We start from the raw sequence: 16,971 nt of genomic DNA, 5'->3' as shown, positions 1-16,971 counted from the left end.
TCACTAGCAACTGAACAAACAGAACACAGTTTCCATACTTTTAGTTTCAGAATCATAAAAATTGTTTCAACAACAGAAGAAAGAAACCATATTCATTTGAGGAATGCACCATTAGCAACAATAACTTGTCCATTGATCCACTCACCACCATCACTAGCTAAGAAACAAACAACAGAAGCAATGTCTTTAGTCTCACCAAGCCTACCAAAAGGACTATTATCAATGATGTACTTCACCGTCTCATCGCTCTTCCCATCAAAGAACATCTCAGTCGCAACAGGCCCTGGAGAAACACAGTTTGCAGTGATTCCTGAACCTTTAAGTTCCTTAGCAAGAATCTTCACCATTGTTTCAACAGCTGCCTTTGATGCTGTGTAAGCTCCTTGCCCTGGGATCAGCGCCTCGGTTAATGAAGACGTTACCAGTATAATCCTCCCACCGCCTCCACGTTTTAGCCTTTTTGCAGCTTCTTTACAGCACAAGAATGATCCTCTTGTGTTCACCCTGAACAAACACAAAACAGTTTCAAGAATCACTCAGTTTGTGATTCTTGATTCTTAAGCAAGATCATTGATATGTATAATAGTGCTTCTTGATTACTTGAAGATGCGATCGAAAACTTCAACTGGAGTGTTGGCGATGGTAGGGTAATTAGGATCGAGGATTCCAGCTGAGTTAACCAGGATGTGAACCGGCGAGTTAAAGGCTTTCTCCGCCGCGTCGAAGAGAGACTCGACCTGGCTCGGCTCTGATATATCGGCGCGGAACACGACGGCTATAGGTTCGGGACCGGCGCCGGCGGATGAGTTGATTTCGGCGGCGACTTGATCGGCCTCAGTGGATCTGGTGGTGTAGTTGATGACTATCTTGGCGCCGAGCTCGGCGAGGTGTATGGCTACGGCTCGGCCAATACCACGAGATGAACCGGTGACTATTGCGACTCGATCGGCGAGAGAGGGAACTGACGAAGCTGCAGCCATGATGAGGAACCAAATTGGTCTAACAAAATTTGACTCAGCTCTTTCGTTGACTGTGTGTGAGTGTACTCTTTTTGACTGTGGACCAGAACACGGTGTCGTTTTCGGTTTGAGTCTAAAAACGCAACAAGAAAACTTGTCACCATAACTTTTCAATTTCAGTTTTAATGTTGCGTGGAACCAATCACAGGCAGAGGAAAAGACAAGTAGGGTGTGTATACTTTCTACGAAATTATTTCTAAGAAAGATTAAGAAAATAAAGGTTATAGTAGAAGAAAGTGAGTTTGGCTTAAGAGCTTAGTCTTCGTCCATGCCTGCACCAGCGGCTGCAGCCGCATCTCTCCTTGAGTCCTTGGCCCACCTGCTGGTTTAGCCATTACAATCTACCATTTTACAAACATTAATGTTAGTCACATATTGTATACATTTAAGGTAAGTATCGAGTTTGTCTTTCTCTCTCTCGTTGAGGCTTGAGACCAACCAAATGGTAAAAAAGATTCTCTGTTCTTTGATCTTTAAATGACGTTATAGCAGAGACATGTTTTTTACCTGGTCTACGCGTAGCACGGTGCATGCAGCAGCTGCAGCATACTTGAGAGCGAATAACCTGCACACAGACTTGGCATCTTAATCAAAGGAAATGTAGTACAACAGAGAGATTTGATTGCTGACTGACAAAAAGAGAACTTATTTGGTGGAATAAAGATCCCATACTTTTGTATCTGAGACGTCTTTACAAACACCTTCCTCTAAATCGACGCCGAATTTTGGGTTTCCGGATCCATGTCCAGTGTACAGAGAAGCTGTGATCTCCATTGCATTGAGGCGGGCATTATCTTTGCGTGTTTTAGGCACAAATTCAAAGCTCTCTGTAAATGAGGAGATGGCATATTTGTCCAGCCTGACAATCAAATGACAAGTTTGTAGAGAAAGGACAGTAAAGTAAAACCCAAAGTTAGCCAAACCACAAGGCATAAGCAGTATAAGAAGCAGACCCTTGATATATTCTTTACTTACGAGTTAAAAATCCTGAAATTACCTTTCAAAAAGAGAAGTAAGAGAGAATCAAAAGGAACTTCTTATTGCAATGATATGAACTTGAAGTAAAGAAGAACACAACATGAGTATAGAATATTCTTCTACAACAGAACTACATACATTGTCTACATCAGTGTTATTTGAATCAAACTGAAATATCTCCCTCTTCAATAGACGAAAGAAATACGATGAATTGAAGACCTTCACTATTAGAACCAATAACTCCACAATCAGATTTCAAACCCGGGGTTCAAGTAAAGGTAACTTCCCTCAAAACCTTTGCTACATCCTCCGGGAAAACTGGGTTTATATAACACCCTGTACCAATCTCAAACCCACCAACCCCAGAAAGCTGAGGTACGATCTGTAAGAACCAGTGTGTATAACGTAACAGTGATTCTGTGACCTTGATGGGGGAAGTGTGGATCATGTAATTATACGGCGGATCGTTTAGTTGCTTAGCTATCTTCTGAAGCATGAGTTTCAGAAGTCCTCCAAGGTCAACAGCCTGCAAATCATCAAAACTAGAATAAGTAAGGTAATGATGATCTAGGAACTAAGTAGAACTTAGCTGAGGAGTAAAAAAGGGTAACCTTAACGTCATCGAGATGATGGAAGTGGGAATAATGATCCTTGGGAACAATCCAAACCTCAAAGGGATACGTAGCAGCGAAAGGAGCAACGGAAACAAAATGAGACGACTCATCGATCACAAAGTGTTTTGATTTAGCTTCACAGAGACAACATTTCCCAGTCTCGTTGAAATATTCCTTAGTACCATCAAGGCGTGACGAAACTGTTGGAGGAACAACTGGTAGAGCCATGATCTGACTGTGGGAGTGACTCATTGATGCTCCAGCTGACGCACCATGGTTCTTGAATACCTTTCAACCCAAAAGATTCACACATAGCACAAAAGCATTGATGAATTAACAATAGATAATACATTGAGGAATCTTTAAGTATAGAGTTACAATTTGAGGATCGATCTATGGAAACTAGTTTTACCTGAATGTAATTGATGGAATCGTGTTGCGTGATCTGCTGGATCCTCTTCTTATACGAGATCAATACATCGCCGATACAAACCGGATCTAAATCGGAGAGCTCAATCGAGTGAAAAGGAGATTCGATCACCACGTCGTGGAATCCGAATCCGGGTATAGTCCGAACCGTAGCCGTCGTCGTCGTCGTCTCGTGTTGCGTCGATTGGGTCTCGAGATTCCTGCTTAGAGCCGGGTATAGATTCTCGATGACCCGGAGTTTCCAATTCGGGTCATGATCCGGCACTCGAAATATCTCCGGAGCACACTCTTGCTCACGGCCGATGCAAAAGGGGCACGAGGTAGGTTTGGGATTAGGGTTGTGGGGAGATTTTGATTTGAAATCAGTCGGTCTCTTGGCTCTGGCGGGAGAGAATATGACCCAGCGGTTAGTCACCGGATCTTTCCTGAGCTCAGGGGACTGAGTCTCGACCGATTCGCCGCCGCGATTTGGGTGTGACTCGGTGACGTCATCTTTCTCTTTCTGTTGTGTGATCTGTGGCTTCGGACACTTGTGCGATTTCGTTACCGTTGGCGTTGGACGGAAATTTAGGAATGGGTGGTCCCGGTTTAATTTAACCGGAACCAATGGTTAAGGACGAATTCAAACCTAATCGGATTTATCGGTGCAATCCAAAGCGAACGCCGAACCGAACTCGTGCGTGTTTGGCAGAAAATTACATATAGATGTTTTTCTCTTCTAATTTTATCAAAATTTTAATTACTGTCAAGCATAAGTTGAAAATTAAAAAATTTAATCGGTAATACAAAACAGTTGAAACAACTATAATTCAAAAACTATCAGATTTTTAATTACTATCGATATACATATGTCGAAAACCAAAAATATCTCATCAGTAATACAAACGAAACAAATATCAATTCATAATTATCATATTTTTTAGTTACTATGTATGGCATACAAATCTAATCCATTACACAAATCGGTCGAAACAAATATGGATCCACCAAAACTATCAGATTTTTAATAACTATATCATATAGAAAACTAATCCATAATACAAAACGGCCACAATAAATAATCAATCCAAAACTATCAGATTTTTTTGTTATTATCGCATAAGTCCAAAACAAAATATTTGATCCCTAAAACAACACGGTCAAAGAAAATATCGGTAAAATGTATCAAAATAGTTAACAACGATAAAAAATAATAATAATATGATAGTGTAATCAAAACGTTATCATCTTTACTTCTTTACTGCTGCGGTAAGAGCGGTTACCGTCTTACCGACCAAACCCTAGATAAATAAAATAAAACTATGATACCTAAACTGGGGAGCCAAGATTATATACACACATACACTAATCGTCAATTTGTAACTTTTGCACAAGACATAATAAGGATGTGGTTTATTACACTAAGGACCCTAACACGTCCGCTTTACTGGAGACACAAAGTCCCATTTAGGCCATTATATACGTACGAAACATTTTTAAAAAAAAATTCATATGTACGTGTAAAAAATTAACTATATATTAATAAATTTTAAATATCATGCGAGGAAACCGAAGTAAGCAGCAATATTAAGACCATTGATTAAACATTCGAGAAAGACCAAGAAGTACACAAAAGCTTTTTAGTTATTTTCAAATTTATAATCTTTATTCAAAAAATTTTAAAAATCAAATTGAAAGTAAAATAAATAAATATCTTTACCAAATATTTGCCAGGATTTTTCATTTTTTTTTGTTTCTAAAGTTGATCAATCCATCAAAAAAAAAAAAAAAAAAAAGAAAGTCTTCCCCAAATCTGCACCTCGTCTCATCTTCTTCTTCTTCTTCTTCTTCTTCTTCTTCTTCATTGTCTCTTCATCTCCAACTTTTTCCAATCTTCATTATAAAAGCCTAAAACCAAAACCTGAAGCTTTTCTCTCTCACCATATCTCTATAAGGTGTGGTTCTTCACAGCTACAAAAGTTCTCACATTTAAATCGGCCCTAGTTTTCGAGAAAGCCGTCGGTTTTCTCATTCTGTGAAATTTCCGAAAAGGAGATCTGAAAGTTTCAATTTTTTTTTCTTCTTTTCTGGATCGGTTTTCTCGTCTACCATAATAGTCCGATCATCCTTCCTTTTGAAAGGTTAATCCTAAATCCTTCATCTGGTATGATTTTTGATTTTGAAAGGTTAATCCTAAAGGTTGTTGTGTGTGTGTTTTTTTTTTCTTTTTGATGTTTTGTCTGGAAAGATCTTGTTTTTCTTTAGGATGATGATCGAGTGTATTCAAAACTGTCGCTTGGTTTACACTGATTCTTTTGAATCTATGTTACTTTTGGTTGTGTTTGTATGTTTCTTTGAAGATGAGAATCATCACCTGCTGTTTTTTTGTATTTGATGTATTCGCTATCCTGTCACAGTAATGATGATTTTGATACTCTTTAGCCAAAGTTGATGACTGTATGGTGGTGCTTGTGATTTTGATTGTTTTCTCTGTTTGATTGGAAAACTACTGCTTCTCTGTTTAAGTGATTTGTTTGATGGGAAGACAATGCTCCGAGTTGCAAAGCCACTGTTTCTTTTATTCTATTAGATTTTGTATTTACTTGTTATTATCACGAAAGATTTGTGCTCTCTCTTTTGGATTGTGAAGGAAATGCCAATGATATTGGTTCGTTCACCTTTTTGGGCAATGAAATACTTACATTCTCTGTTACCGCTGTTTATGTTGCAGGTTAGCTAAAGAAGGTATACCGAAAGAACAATCTTTTCTTACTCTTTGTATGGAGTAAGAATGCCAGAGTTAAGAAGTGGAGCACGTAGATTGAGACAACCTAGCCCTCAGGTGATTGATCAGGCCGAAAACATTGAACTCCCTCCTCAGCCTGTAACAAGGAGAAGAGGTGGTGGTAGAGGAAGGGGAAACGCTGCAGCAAAATCCCCTGCACCTCCAAGACCAGCTGGTGCTGCCGGTAGGGGTAGAGGCATCAGGTTAATAGATTTAGAGGCTGAACCTATTGAGGTTCGTCCAGCAGTTGGTGAACCTGCTTTTAATCAAGTTGAAGGAGTAGCTGATAAAGATATCGCTATGGAAGGTGGTAGCGCAGAGAAGGTAGTTGGTGTTGAAGAAGATTCCAGCACGGCTCCAGTCCCTGAAAGGGTATATAATTTATGCTGATCTTGTGACATTCAAGTACTAGGATTTCTGTTTGAGAGGGTATTGATTTTGATTTCATATGTTTGTGTAGGTACAAGTTGGAAATTCTCCTGTTTATAAGACTGAGAGGAAACTCGGTAAAGGAGGCTTTGGGCAAGTATTTGTTGGTAGAAGGGTGAGTGGTGGAAGTGATAGGATTGGGGCAGATGCAATAGAGGTATGTATGTTGTAAAGAAGCTTACTGAAGTGAAGATTCATGATAAGACAAAGGAAGTCAAAACGTAAAAGAAAAATTCTTGTGTTTTTCTTTTTCAGGTGGCTTTGAAATTTGAGCACCGCAATAGCAAAGGCTGCAACTTTGGCCCACCTTACGAGTGGCAAGTGTACAAGTAAGACTTGCAACATGCATTTTATCCGATTTTTCCTGCCAAGTTTCTCTGATCAAATTAGTTGTCCATCTCATCTGTTTATTTTTTCCTCTTGTTGTATAGTACGCTTAATGGTTGCTATGGAGTTCCTGCGGTACATCATAAGGGTCGTCAAGGAGATTTTTACATTCTTGTATGTAATATAGTATGAGCTTTATTAAATTTACTTTGAGATTGATTGAGTTATTATGTATTGAGTAACGTTTTAATAAATATTTCAGGTCATGGACATGCTTGGTCCGAGTCTCTGGGATGTTTGGAATTCTTCGGGACAATCGTAAGCACTCTCTTTTTCCATCACACTTTAATCTGTTTGCAAGAATTTTCATACGAATCATGTTCATAACATGTTGCAGGATGTCTCCAAACATGGTAGCCTGCATTGCTGTTGAGTCCATATCTATTCTTGAGAAACTTCATATGAAAGGGTAAGTTAAAATATCTTTTTTTGGTAACTTCTCGACATATAGTTTCATTCATTTCGTGGGGGTAATTACAATTTATTGTCACAATTTGCTTCCATTGACCTGATTATCATGCTATGTTCAATCCCCCTGTCAAACTAGGTTTGTCCACGGAGATGTGAAGCCCGAAAACTTTTTACTCGGTCAACCGGGAACAGCAGACGAGAAAAAGCTCTACCTTATTGATCTTGGTCTTGGTGAGTTTGTTATTATATTTGTATGAACAAACTTTAAACGTTAGTACTAGTTTCTTCTCTTCTGTGTCTACCTTATTTGATGTTTGCATCAGTGTTCACATAATCTTCTTTGGTTTCAGCATCTAGATGGAAAGATTCACACTCAGGCCAGCATGTTGAATATGATCAAAGACCTGATGTGTTCAGGTATGTTCATTAGTGTACGTTTTTGTTATTCTTTATATATAATTGTTTCATATTATTTTACATGTTTATCATATTGTTCACATGCAGGGGAACAATAAGGTATGCAAGTGTTCATGCGCATCTAGGTCGTACTGGAAGTCGGAGAGATGATCTAGAGTCATTGGCTTATACCTTAATTTTTCTCTTGAAGGGAAGACTGCCATGGCAAGGTTATCAGGTCTGTTTTTACTTCTCTACATGACCTTACAATTATATCTGATTCATTTTTCCTCATTATTGCTGTCAATATTGTGTTATATCGTTTACTGTTTTTTGCAGGGTGACAATAAGAGCTTTCTTGTATGCAAGAAAAAGATGTCAACTTCTCCTGAACTGATGTGTTGTTTTTGTCCACCCCCATTTAAGTTATTCCTCGAGGCAGTTACTAATATGAAGTTTGACGAAGAGCCCAGCTATGCAAAGCTTATTACAATTTTTGATTCTCTTATTGAACCATGTGCTCTGTCTCGTTCAATTAGAATTGATGGGGCTCTTAAGGTTGCTGACTATTTCTCCGTTCTTATGCTTAATTTAATCAACTATTATAAATATTTCTGAAAATGCTGATTTTGCTTCTTTTGGTGCATAGGTTGGCCAAAAACGAGGAAGATTACTTCTTAATTTGGAAGAGGATGAACAGCCGAAGAAGAAAATCAGAATTGGCAGTCCTGCTTGTCAGTGGATCTCCGTCTATAATGCTCGTCGTCCAATGAAACAGAGGTGAAATTTGCATATACACTTGAAAATTTTCAAAAACCTTTGTTAATCAAATTTCTCACTAATGTTATTTTCTTCGTGTAGATATCACTACAACGTTGCAGACACAAGGCTGCACCAACATGTTCAGAAAGGTAACGAGGATGGCCTTTTAATTAGCTGTGTAGCATCAGCAGCTAATCTCTGGGCCCTCATAATGGATGCTGGGACTGGATTCACCTCTCAAGTTTATGAATTGTCAACGGTTTTCCTTCACAAGGTAATAATTGCTGGAAACAATTAGGAATCAATCAATTTTGCAGTAACTCACCATTTGTGTGTTTTATTTTTGCAGGACTGGATTATGGAACAGTGGGAAAAGAACTACTATATCAGTTCCATAGCTGGTTCAGATAACGGGAGCTCATTAGTTATTATGTCAAAAGGTTGGTTTTAATGGTAGTTGTCACAGTTAACTATAACAGTGTCATACTATTATCATACTTATAACATGAAGGGTTCTTTACTTATTTCTGCTCGTTGCAAATTGGTAGGTACTTCTTATACTCAGCAATCTTACAAAGTCAGCGACTCATTTCCTTTCAAGTGGATAAATAAGAAATGGAAAGAAGATTTTCATGTAACCTCCATGACAACTGCTGGGAACCGTTGGGGTGTGGTAATGTCGAGGAACTCGGGCTTCTCTGATCAGGTATGCTTCCATCTCTTAACCTTAAAAGCATTACATGTTTCCTACTAAACATTGTGACATCTCCCTTTAATAATAATCTTGTTTGGTTATTGCATGAAAAGGTCGTGGAGCTCGACTTTTTGTACCCAAGTGATGGGATACATAGGAGGTGGGAAAGTGGGTATAGGATAACATCAATGGCAGCAACTGCAGACCAAGCAGCTTTTATATTAAGTGTACCAAAACGTAAAATGATGGATGAAACTCAAGAGACTCTTCGCACCACCGCCTTTCCAAGCACTCACGTTAAGGTGGGTTTCTTTAGTTCTTTGAACAAAATTTGGATTTATATGGTTTTGTTTCCGTATAACTGAATTAGAACTTACACGGTGTTTGGTTGTGAATTTCAGGAAAAATGGGCGAAAAATCTGTACATTGCATCAATATGCTTTGGGAGGACAGTGTGCTGAGAGAGATACTTAGCACCATCGTATGGTCTGTTGCAAAGAGAAGAAAAGAGACTTTTGGAACATAAGGATCATAGTACACAAACAAAAAAAGGTGAAACCAGACGCAACCTGTTTGTTGAATGTAATGAAATGGATGCGTCTACGTATGTATGTAGAAGTAATGAAAAAAGATAGAAACGAAGAAGGTAACGGAGAAAATTGAATTAGTAATAGAAAGTTTTGAAGGCTTTTTTTAAGCCTTCAAGTGTGCTTTTTTTTTTCTCTTTTTCTTTTGGTTATCCTTTGCGTTGTTTGATGCCTCTAGTAAGTGAAATGTGTGAGAAAACCAAACCAAACCAAACTTAAACCAACACAACCATAAATAAAGGGGAAATTAATTTCTAATCCTATTATATAAATGTCACTCAAATCCTTTTTTTTTTAATTATTGACTAATTAACTAAATAAAAATCGTATTATTTTTGTTCAATTGCTGAAAACCCTAATACGTATACGTAATATTTTTGTATTAAAAAGCTTCTTATTGAACACTCCAATTGCTTCCCACGCGAAACCCTAAAAAACTTCTGAGGAACAGAGCGCTGTTAAGAAGAAACAGAACCAAAGATGAGACCACCACGCGGCGGCGGGAATTTTAGGGGAAGGGGAGGAAGAGACGGCGGCGGACGTGGACGTTTTGGTGGCGGCGGCGGACGTGGCGGAGGACGCTATGGTGGTGGTTATCGTGACGAAGGACCTCCCAGCGAAGTCGTTGGTTCGTTTTCTAAACCTTCTTTGACGATTCTCATACTTGCTTTACCGATCAAGCTGAAAAAGTTCTCAGCTTTGACATTAATGAGTGTTTTGTTGCTGAATTCTGAGTATAATTCCCATTGATAAATTGGTTCTTTCTTGTTAGGATTTTGTTAGATTCATCTTTAGAGTTGAGGTTTTGTTAGATTATATTCATCTTAATGAACAAACCTGTGGAATTGTCAATCTTTATAAATAAAAGTTTTGTTTCTTTGGTTATACAGAAGTTGCAACCTTTCTCCATCCTTGTGAGGGAGATGCTGTGACCAAGCTAACGAATCCGAAAATCCCACATTTCAATGCCCCAATCTACCTAGAAAACATGACCCAGATTGGGAGAGTTGATGAAATCTTTGGTCCCATTAATGAATCTGTATGTGTTATCTCTCTCTCTCTCTCTCTCTGTTGCTTCTTCTTTATACTGCCCTGCTCTCTGATATCCAAAGCATTGGTTTTTTACTTTTTTCAGCTGTTTACTATCAAAATGATGGAAGGTATTGTAGCTACCTCTTATACTAAAGGCGATAAGTTCTTTATTAACCCTGAGAAGCTTTTACATCTATCAAGATTCCTTCCTCAACCAAAGTAAGCTGCACTTCCTCTAAAAGATAGCTGATCTACACTTGTTGATTTGCCAATTCTTAGGTCCCTTTAAGTTTAAAGTAGAACAAACTTGTTGAACTCTTGTTCTGTACTTCTTGCAGGGGGCAATCAGGAGGTGCTCCGCGTGGTAGAGGAGCTCCCCGTGGAAGAGGTGCTCCCCGTGGTAGAGGTGCCCCCCGTGGTAGAGGCAATTTCGGAGGTGCACCCCGTGGTAGAGGGTTTCAACCAAGAGGTGGTTTTCGTGGAGGCTTCAGAGGCCGAGGGAGAGGATAGATTCTTTTTCTATATAGCCTTCAAGATTGTAATTCCTCCTTTTTATCTTGGATCATGAAAATGCTTATTAAAGAACCATAATAATGGTAACCGTTTTTCAGATTCTAGTTTTTGATACTTAGCATTATGGAAAGAGTGAAAAAAAGTTCATTAATCATCTGAGTTCAAGGTTTTATTACATACATGAAAGCATCATCTGGTTATTAACACAGATCTGTTAACTCTAAGTGAAAGAAGGAGAGCATGAAAGGTTGGCTCGTTTTATTAAGTTCGATTCATAAAGATCAGAGAATCTTAAGCTCCCCAGCCTCTGAGAACGGTAGCCTGAGCCACACGATTAACACCGAGAGTGAAAGCTCCCATCCGGAGATCGCAGGAATGAGTTTTGCACATCTCTTTTAAGTCCTTGAAAGAGCGAGTCATGTAAGTCTTTAGCTCATCGTTCACCTTCTCTTCTTCCCACATAAACCCTTGAATGTTCTGCACATTGCCATAAAACAACTTATATAATCAGTTTGGTTCGGGTACTTGGTATGTCCAAGACTAGCAGTTTAGAGACTTCATACCTGAACCCATTCGAAGTAACTGACAGTGACCCCTCCAGAGTTTGCATATATGTCTGGGAGTATAACCACACCTTTATTACTTAAGATCTGCAATACAAGTGTCTCCATTACAGATTTGAAATGAGAATTTGCGAAGTAAAAAGAAGAGGGCAATCAAACCTCATCAGCGTCTGGATCAGTGGGATGATTAGCAGCTTCTATGATGAACTTTGCTTTAATCTCATTCGCATTCTCCCTTCAACCAAAACCCAATTAATATAAGTTTTATAGAAACTTTCAAACAGAATGTAAACTTGTGTAGCAAAAAAAAGCTTGAACCTGTTGATGACACCACCAAGTGCTGCAGGGACGAGGATATCGCAATCCTCGAGCAGTATGGCATTTGGATCAATTGGATCCGCACCATCAAACCCTTTGACACCTCTGTGTTGTTTTGTATACTCGAGCAAGGCAGGGATATCAATACCGTCCTTGTTCTTGATTGCTCCGGTTATGTCACTCACCGCAACAATCTTCCCACCCTTTTCATTTATTAGCTTCGCCGCCCAAGAACCCACATTACCAAACCCCTAAAGTACCAACAGTGCAACCCGGTTAAGAAAAGTCTCTGTGGTTCCGCGAGAAACATAAAGAAAGAATTTAAAAAAAAAACTTCACCTGGATTACAAAACGCTGCCCTGATATACTCTTGCCGTGGTCGTTAAGCAAAGCTTCGGTTCCAAACATCACTCCTCTTCCAGTAGCAGCGTCTCTACCTAGCGAACCACCAAGATCCTGGTTCATAAACATCATTTTACCACTCAGGTAACTTCTTATACTAGTGATTAGCGACACAAAACTCCGTGATAGCTGTTACTTACAATGGGCTTTCCAGTCACAACTGCAGGCGAGTATCCATGAAACTTCGAGTACTCATCAAGAATCCAAGCCATTGTCTGCAAATTTACCACCAAGGTAGGAAAAAATTAAAGATGATGACTCAAGAAGAACAATAACTTAATGGAAACGTTTTGAAGAGAGTTAAACCTGAGGACCAGTGCCCATATCAGGAGCTGGAACATCAGTATGAATCCCAATGAGATCATGAATCTTCTGAGTGAAAACTCGAGTCAACCTCTCGAGCTCGGAGATACTGAGCTTGCTCGGATCACAACCAATCCCTCCTTTGGCTCCACCGTAAGGAATCTTAGCCACTGCTGTTTTCCAAGTCATTAGCTGAGCCAATGCGTTCACTTCATCCGGATCAACCTTCAGAGAAAAATAATAAATTAAAAACGATAACCGGTTAGCATCGTACCAAAAACCGAAATTGAATTCTGGTTTGGAAGAGAAAATTTACAAATGTCAAAAAGTCAAAAACCTCGGGATGATATCTGATTCCACCTTTCATGGGACCTCTAGCATTGTCGTGTTGCACTCTGAACCCAACGAATGATGCTAATGTCCCATCGTCTTTCGGTATGGTACATTCCACCTGCCAACAATATTTTACAAAACCGGTTAATTAAATTGGTTCCTTCCGGTACTAACCGGATCAGGGTTGTAATTAGATCAGAAAATAGCGGGTCGGGTTTGGAAACGCCCCGAAACATTCAGAAATTATAAATCCGCCGCAAAGAATCATCTCCGGCCGCCCGAAAAGGCCGCAAAATCAGCCGATCAAGGAGGCTTTATTAGTTTTAGAAAAGAACGGAGTGTAAAAAAATTATGAGAAACCTTGATTTCACGGAAAGGGATGAGAAGACTTTTCTCGAGCTTAGAATCCAAACCAAGAAGCCTTGAAGCTAACTTGAAGTTTCTGTTTGTTGCTGCTAAAGCATTCATCGCTTCTTCTTCTTCTTTACTGTTTCTTCTTGTTTCTGTGTACTTTTACTTTTGTGAGCTTTGATCAGAACGCTGTAATAAAACGACTGTTGAAATGAGAAGATTGGTGTCAGTGTTTGTTGTTAAGTGTGTGTATTTATTTGTACACTTTAATAGACTAATAGGGTGTGTGTGTGTGTCTATACATAACATGCACGTGATCGATGCTTGGGTAAGATTCAGTGGAGGGTGGAGCTGATTAAGGCAGTTTCAGAAATCCAAGCGACAATAATTGTGGGATTAAAAAGGTTACATTCACTTTGTGTATTTAAATTTCTTGTACAAGTACTATGTCCAACGAGATAGACTTTTTTTTGATAAATTTGGGCAAACATCCTTTAAGACAATTGAAGAGTTTAGTTGCCCTTCAAAAAAATAAAACAACTAATTAATCTATAAGTAGTTTTAATAGTTTTAGATCTTAGACCATAACTAAACTAATTTTGGGATCAACGAGACTAAATTCTTTGGACACTCATCAACTGATGTTTGGCCTTTTGAGTTCATATTACTGTTGGATATGTCGACATATTTGGGATATCATCAGAAATTTTTTCCAATAATGTAACAAATAGTTTGGGAAAACTAAACATTGTTGTGCTATGTTTTGTCAGAAAATAATGTAGCCGAATATAGAACTAGAACATTCATACATGATACAACGTTGCATATATTATATGGGCATCTCAGACTATAGAGCCTCTGGTTCCTCTTCTATGCTCTACAGATACATTATGTAAAATGCTTACTACTGTAATTTGAAGATTCTAATAATGTATTGTTTTGGGAACAATCTTCTTATTTTAGGTGGAGATGCAGAAGAAGCTGCACCTCTGAGATCTGAAGGGAAAAGCTCTGGTGGTTCTGTTTTGCCCTTTGTGGGTGTTGCTTGTCTTGGTGCTATTCTGTTTGGTTATCATCTTGGGTATTATGATTTTTAACTACCACACTTGAATCATATTCCTAAATGAAATTAGTGGGGAATGTGACACATAATACTTCTTTTTCTTTGGAGAGATACGGTTGCATCGTCATATTCTCATCAAATCGTAATTTCTTTGATTTTTCTTAATTGGTGTATGTTGACTTGTAAACAATCTTATCCACTATGTTTCTTTTTGTCACCCCAATTAATATGCGTCCAAACACACATGTACGGATTCGACATATTTAAAACTTTTGTTAAAGTATATAACTATAGTTGGATTGGGATTATATATAAATTACATTTTGCTACCCATTGTCACCTACATGATTAATTTCTTAATAAAAACTAATATATTCTTGTTCTGCTTCTTTCTAGAGGGCTATTGAACATTTCAAGAGATGGATATCTTATCCTTGTGTGAAAATTGATTATCTAATTATGCTTTTTCTTGTCAGTGTTGGTGTTGGATTTGTGGAGAGAAAGTTGTTGAAAGAGAAGGAAACAACAAGACAAAGGCATGTGTATTTGACCTATGAAGCCTATAATAATAGCTTACGCCTTCATCTCTTATACACGTATCGAAGAATCTCTAGTTTGCTTATGAATGTTCTACAAATCATCAACTAAAAATTGAATGCCATTGTTTTTAACTTCCAACTTCCAAGAGACTGAGTCGTTTGCATATAAATATATATGGCATAGTCTGCACTCTGCAGAACCCGGCCTACATTGTTATAACACGTGTTGTGGTATACTCAAAACTAAGTAATGATCACTTTATGACAAAGCCCTCCTTCCATTGGAATGGATAAAGTTCTCAAGAAAAAGAAAAAACTTATATAGAATTAGATGTCATTCAACAGAACAGAGGATTCTTTGGTGACACTGACACATATTACAGTCTCTGCCTCTATAGGGTTTGTTCTGTTACATACTACCATAGCGTGTTTATAAATTATATAGTAAAGTTTCTCACATACTTAAACATGTAGAAATTATCACTCACATACTTAAACATGTAGAAATTATCAAATTATGGGAATTTACCCCAATGGGATCAATCAATCAAATTTACAAGAAATATCTAAAGAAATCACTTCATAGATTTGTTGTCATTCCATTTAAATAGAGGAGAGCACTCTTACAATGAGATGAAACTCTCGATGTGATTTGGTAAAACATAAAAGTCATTGACAAGATCAAATCCAAGTCTATCAGGTTGCCAAATCTCGTTACCTGAAATTCCTGCAAACTTATCTTATACTGTCTTTCTTCGGATCAAAATACACAACACAGAACGATCCATTCAAACTCATTCCCGTATAGATAAGCTCACCAGCATCAGTAACACCCTTCAGATCCAAAGACTTGAACCTTTTGTTAGCAGGAAGACTGAAAAGAAAATGTTTACACGACCAGTATTTTCGATTCTCTGCATCCTCCAAACTCCATAATTCAACAACGGAGCCAATGGAACTTATCAAAGCCAACCTTCCCTCATAAGATACCATTAGAAAACGAACGTAATCACGCATGGGAAACTCGATCAAACCGAAACTTTCAGACCTGAGATCAAAACTCACTAAAGCATGCCTATAAGGCATGCAAATAGCTTTATAGTAGATAACTCCATTAATGCATCTCCCACTGTCTTTAGCAGGCCAATGAATAGGGCTGCCTTTGGTTATTACTCTCCATGATTCTCGAGCTCCTAATGTAAGAACTTGAGTGTTGCATCCTCTGACAATGCAGACTGCTTTGTATTTACCTTCAATCGGTTCATACCCTAAAAACCCTCCTACGTAGTATCCGTCTCCGGTGCCTTGAGGTTCAGGTAAAGTGAAGAATCGTTTCATGGTAGGGTTCCAAATCTCGAGCCTTTTAGAACCTTCCATGCAAATCAAACCGTGAACAGAATCAAAACGACGGACGAAACCAATCTTTGGGGTTGGGATTTGACAATCTTCCACATGAGAATAAGTATCCTTGTGTTGCGGAGACGAGAAAACGATCAGCTTGTCGTGTTTTCGGAAGACTATTAGCACACACGGTGGTGATGTCTTTTTGGATCGAGCCTTGATGAACTCTGGTGTGGTGGTGATGAACGACCATAGCTTACAGGCGGAGCGACATCTCACGATTGATTTCGCAGGAAGTCTTGAGAGTATCTCGACGGTTATGTGGAGAGGAATCGAGTTAGCAATTGACTGAGATTTGTGATTACGATGTGAGGATCTTGTTTTCGATATAGATGAAGATTGTGTTGTTCTCTGCTTCTCTTCTTGTTCGTCCATGGCTAATTGCTCCAAAATCTTGCTTAATTTCTTTAAACTCTCTAATTTGTTCGTTCGTCTTCTTTGAACGTTAATTTGCTCTTCCGTCTCCTACAATCATGCGTTATATAGATCAGGTAAATTAAGTAAATTGGTAATAATACATATTAGTATTTCATGATTTCTATTTTTTGTTGTGTTTTTATAATTTACCAGCTTCAGTAAACACCCTTCAGTTTCCATTTTTTTTTGTAAGGAGGATGAGGTAAGCGAACGTGTTTACTAATTCTATATGTATATAAAAATAATACTAATTGTAATTATAAATT

The 16,971-nt window shown here is 38.4% G+C and overlaps 5 protein-coding genes and 1 pseudogene across 7 annotated transcripts; 2 read left to right on the top strand and 4 right to left on the bottom strand.

The window, feature by feature from the left end:
• Positions 1-11: 11 nt before the first annotated feature.
• LOC104735874 (NADPH-dependent aldehyde reductase-like protein, chloroplastic) lies at positions 12-1,974 on the bottom strand. Its single transcript, XM_087480341.1, has 4 exons — positions 1,692-1,974; positions 1,527-1,584; positions 601-1,360; positions 12-504 (listed from the first exon to the last, which is right to left on the bottom strand). The coding sequence occupies exons 3-4, from the start codon at positions 978-980 to the stop codon at positions 93-95; spliced, it is 792 nt and encodes a 263-aa protein (XP_087336467.1). The 5' UTR covers positions 981-1,360; positions 1,527-1,584; positions 1,692-1,974; the 3' UTR covers positions 12-92.
• Positions 1,975-2,032: 58 nt separating this feature from the next.
• On the bottom strand, positions 2,033-3,527 carry LOC104735875 (ADP-glucose phosphorylase-like). Its single transcript, XM_087480340.1, has 3 exons — positions 3,024-3,527; positions 2,609-2,899; positions 2,033-2,523 (listed from the first exon to the last, which is right to left on the bottom strand). The coding sequence occupies exons 2-3, from the start codon at positions 2,861-2,863 to the stop codon at positions 2,266-2,268; spliced, it is 513 nt and encodes a 170-aa protein (XP_087336466.1). The 5' UTR covers positions 2,864-2,899; positions 3,024-3,527; the 3' UTR covers positions 2,033-2,265.
• A 1,066-nt stretch (positions 3,528-4,593) lies between these two features.
• On the top strand, positions 4,594-9,603 carry LOC104735873 (casein kinase 1-like protein HD16). 3 transcript variants are annotated; one of them, XM_010455742.3, is made up of 17 exons: positions 4,594-5,160; positions 5,751-6,176; positions 6,265-6,390; positions 6,489-6,562; positions 6,665-6,734; positions 6,823-6,878; positions 6,958-7,029; positions 7,168-7,262; positions 7,382-7,448; positions 7,536-7,665; positions 7,767-7,985; positions 8,077-8,207; positions 8,289-8,463; positions 8,539-8,629; positions 8,738-8,895; positions 8,997-9,185; positions 9,285-9,603. In XM_010455742.3, exons 2-17 carry the CDS (start codon positions 5,811-5,813, stop codon positions 9,342-9,344), a joined length of 2,079 nt encoding a protein of 692 aa, XP_010454044.1. In that variant the 5' UTR covers positions 4,594-5,160; positions 5,751-5,810; the 3' UTR covers positions 9,345-9,603. The 3 variants fall into 3 exon arrangements, with proteins under 3 accessions (XP_010454044.1, XP_087336464.1, XP_087336465.1); XM_087480338.1 differs by having other exon boundaries at positions 4,752-5,183; XM_087480339.1 differs by having other exon boundaries at positions 4,762-4,974.
• A 132-nt stretch (positions 9,604-9,735) lies between these two features.
• On the top strand, positions 9,736-11,166 carry LOC104735872 (H/ACA ribonucleoprotein complex subunit 1-like protein 2). Its single transcript, XM_010455740.3, has 4 exons — positions 9,736-10,098; positions 10,361-10,509; positions 10,606-10,721; positions 10,841-11,166. The coding sequence occupies exons 1-4, from the start codon at positions 9,951-9,953 to the stop codon at positions 11,010-11,012; spliced, it is 585 nt and encodes a 194-aa protein (XP_010454042.2). The 5' UTR covers positions 9,736-9,950; the 3' UTR covers positions 11,013-11,166.
• Positions 11,146-13,698, bottom strand: LOC104735871 (glutamate dehydrogenase 1). The gene is made up of 9 exons (XM_010455739.3): positions 13,295-13,698; positions 12,939-13,052; positions 12,605-12,826; positions 12,439-12,513; positions 12,236-12,352; positions 11,897-12,147; positions 11,738-11,813; positions 11,579-11,665; positions 11,146-11,492 (listed from the first exon to the last, which is right to left on the bottom strand). Exons 1-9 carry the CDS (start codon positions 13,400-13,402, stop codon positions 11,307-11,309), a joined length of 1,236 nt encoding a protein of 411 aa, XP_010454041.1. The 5' UTR covers positions 13,403-13,698; the 3' UTR covers positions 11,146-11,306.
• A 1,812-nt stretch (positions 13,699-15,510) lies between these two features.
• LOC104738033 (F-box protein At5g18160 pseudogene) lies at positions 15,511-16,663 on the bottom strand (annotated as a pseudogene).
• Between the last annotated feature and the right edge of the window lie 308 nt (positions 16,664-16,971).

Source organism: Camelina sativa, chromosome 13 (genome assembly GCF_030686135.1).
Source record: "Camelina sativa cultivar CO46 ecotype springtype chromosome 13, ASM3068613v1".
In the NCBI taxonomy this organism is placed as follows: domain Eukaryota; kingdom Viridiplantae; phylum Streptophyta; class Magnoliopsida; order Brassicales; family Brassicaceae; genus Camelina; species Camelina sativa.
The sequence above is the reverse complement of the archived record's forward strand: the minus strand, read 5'-3'. Positions and strand labels throughout refer to the sequence as shown.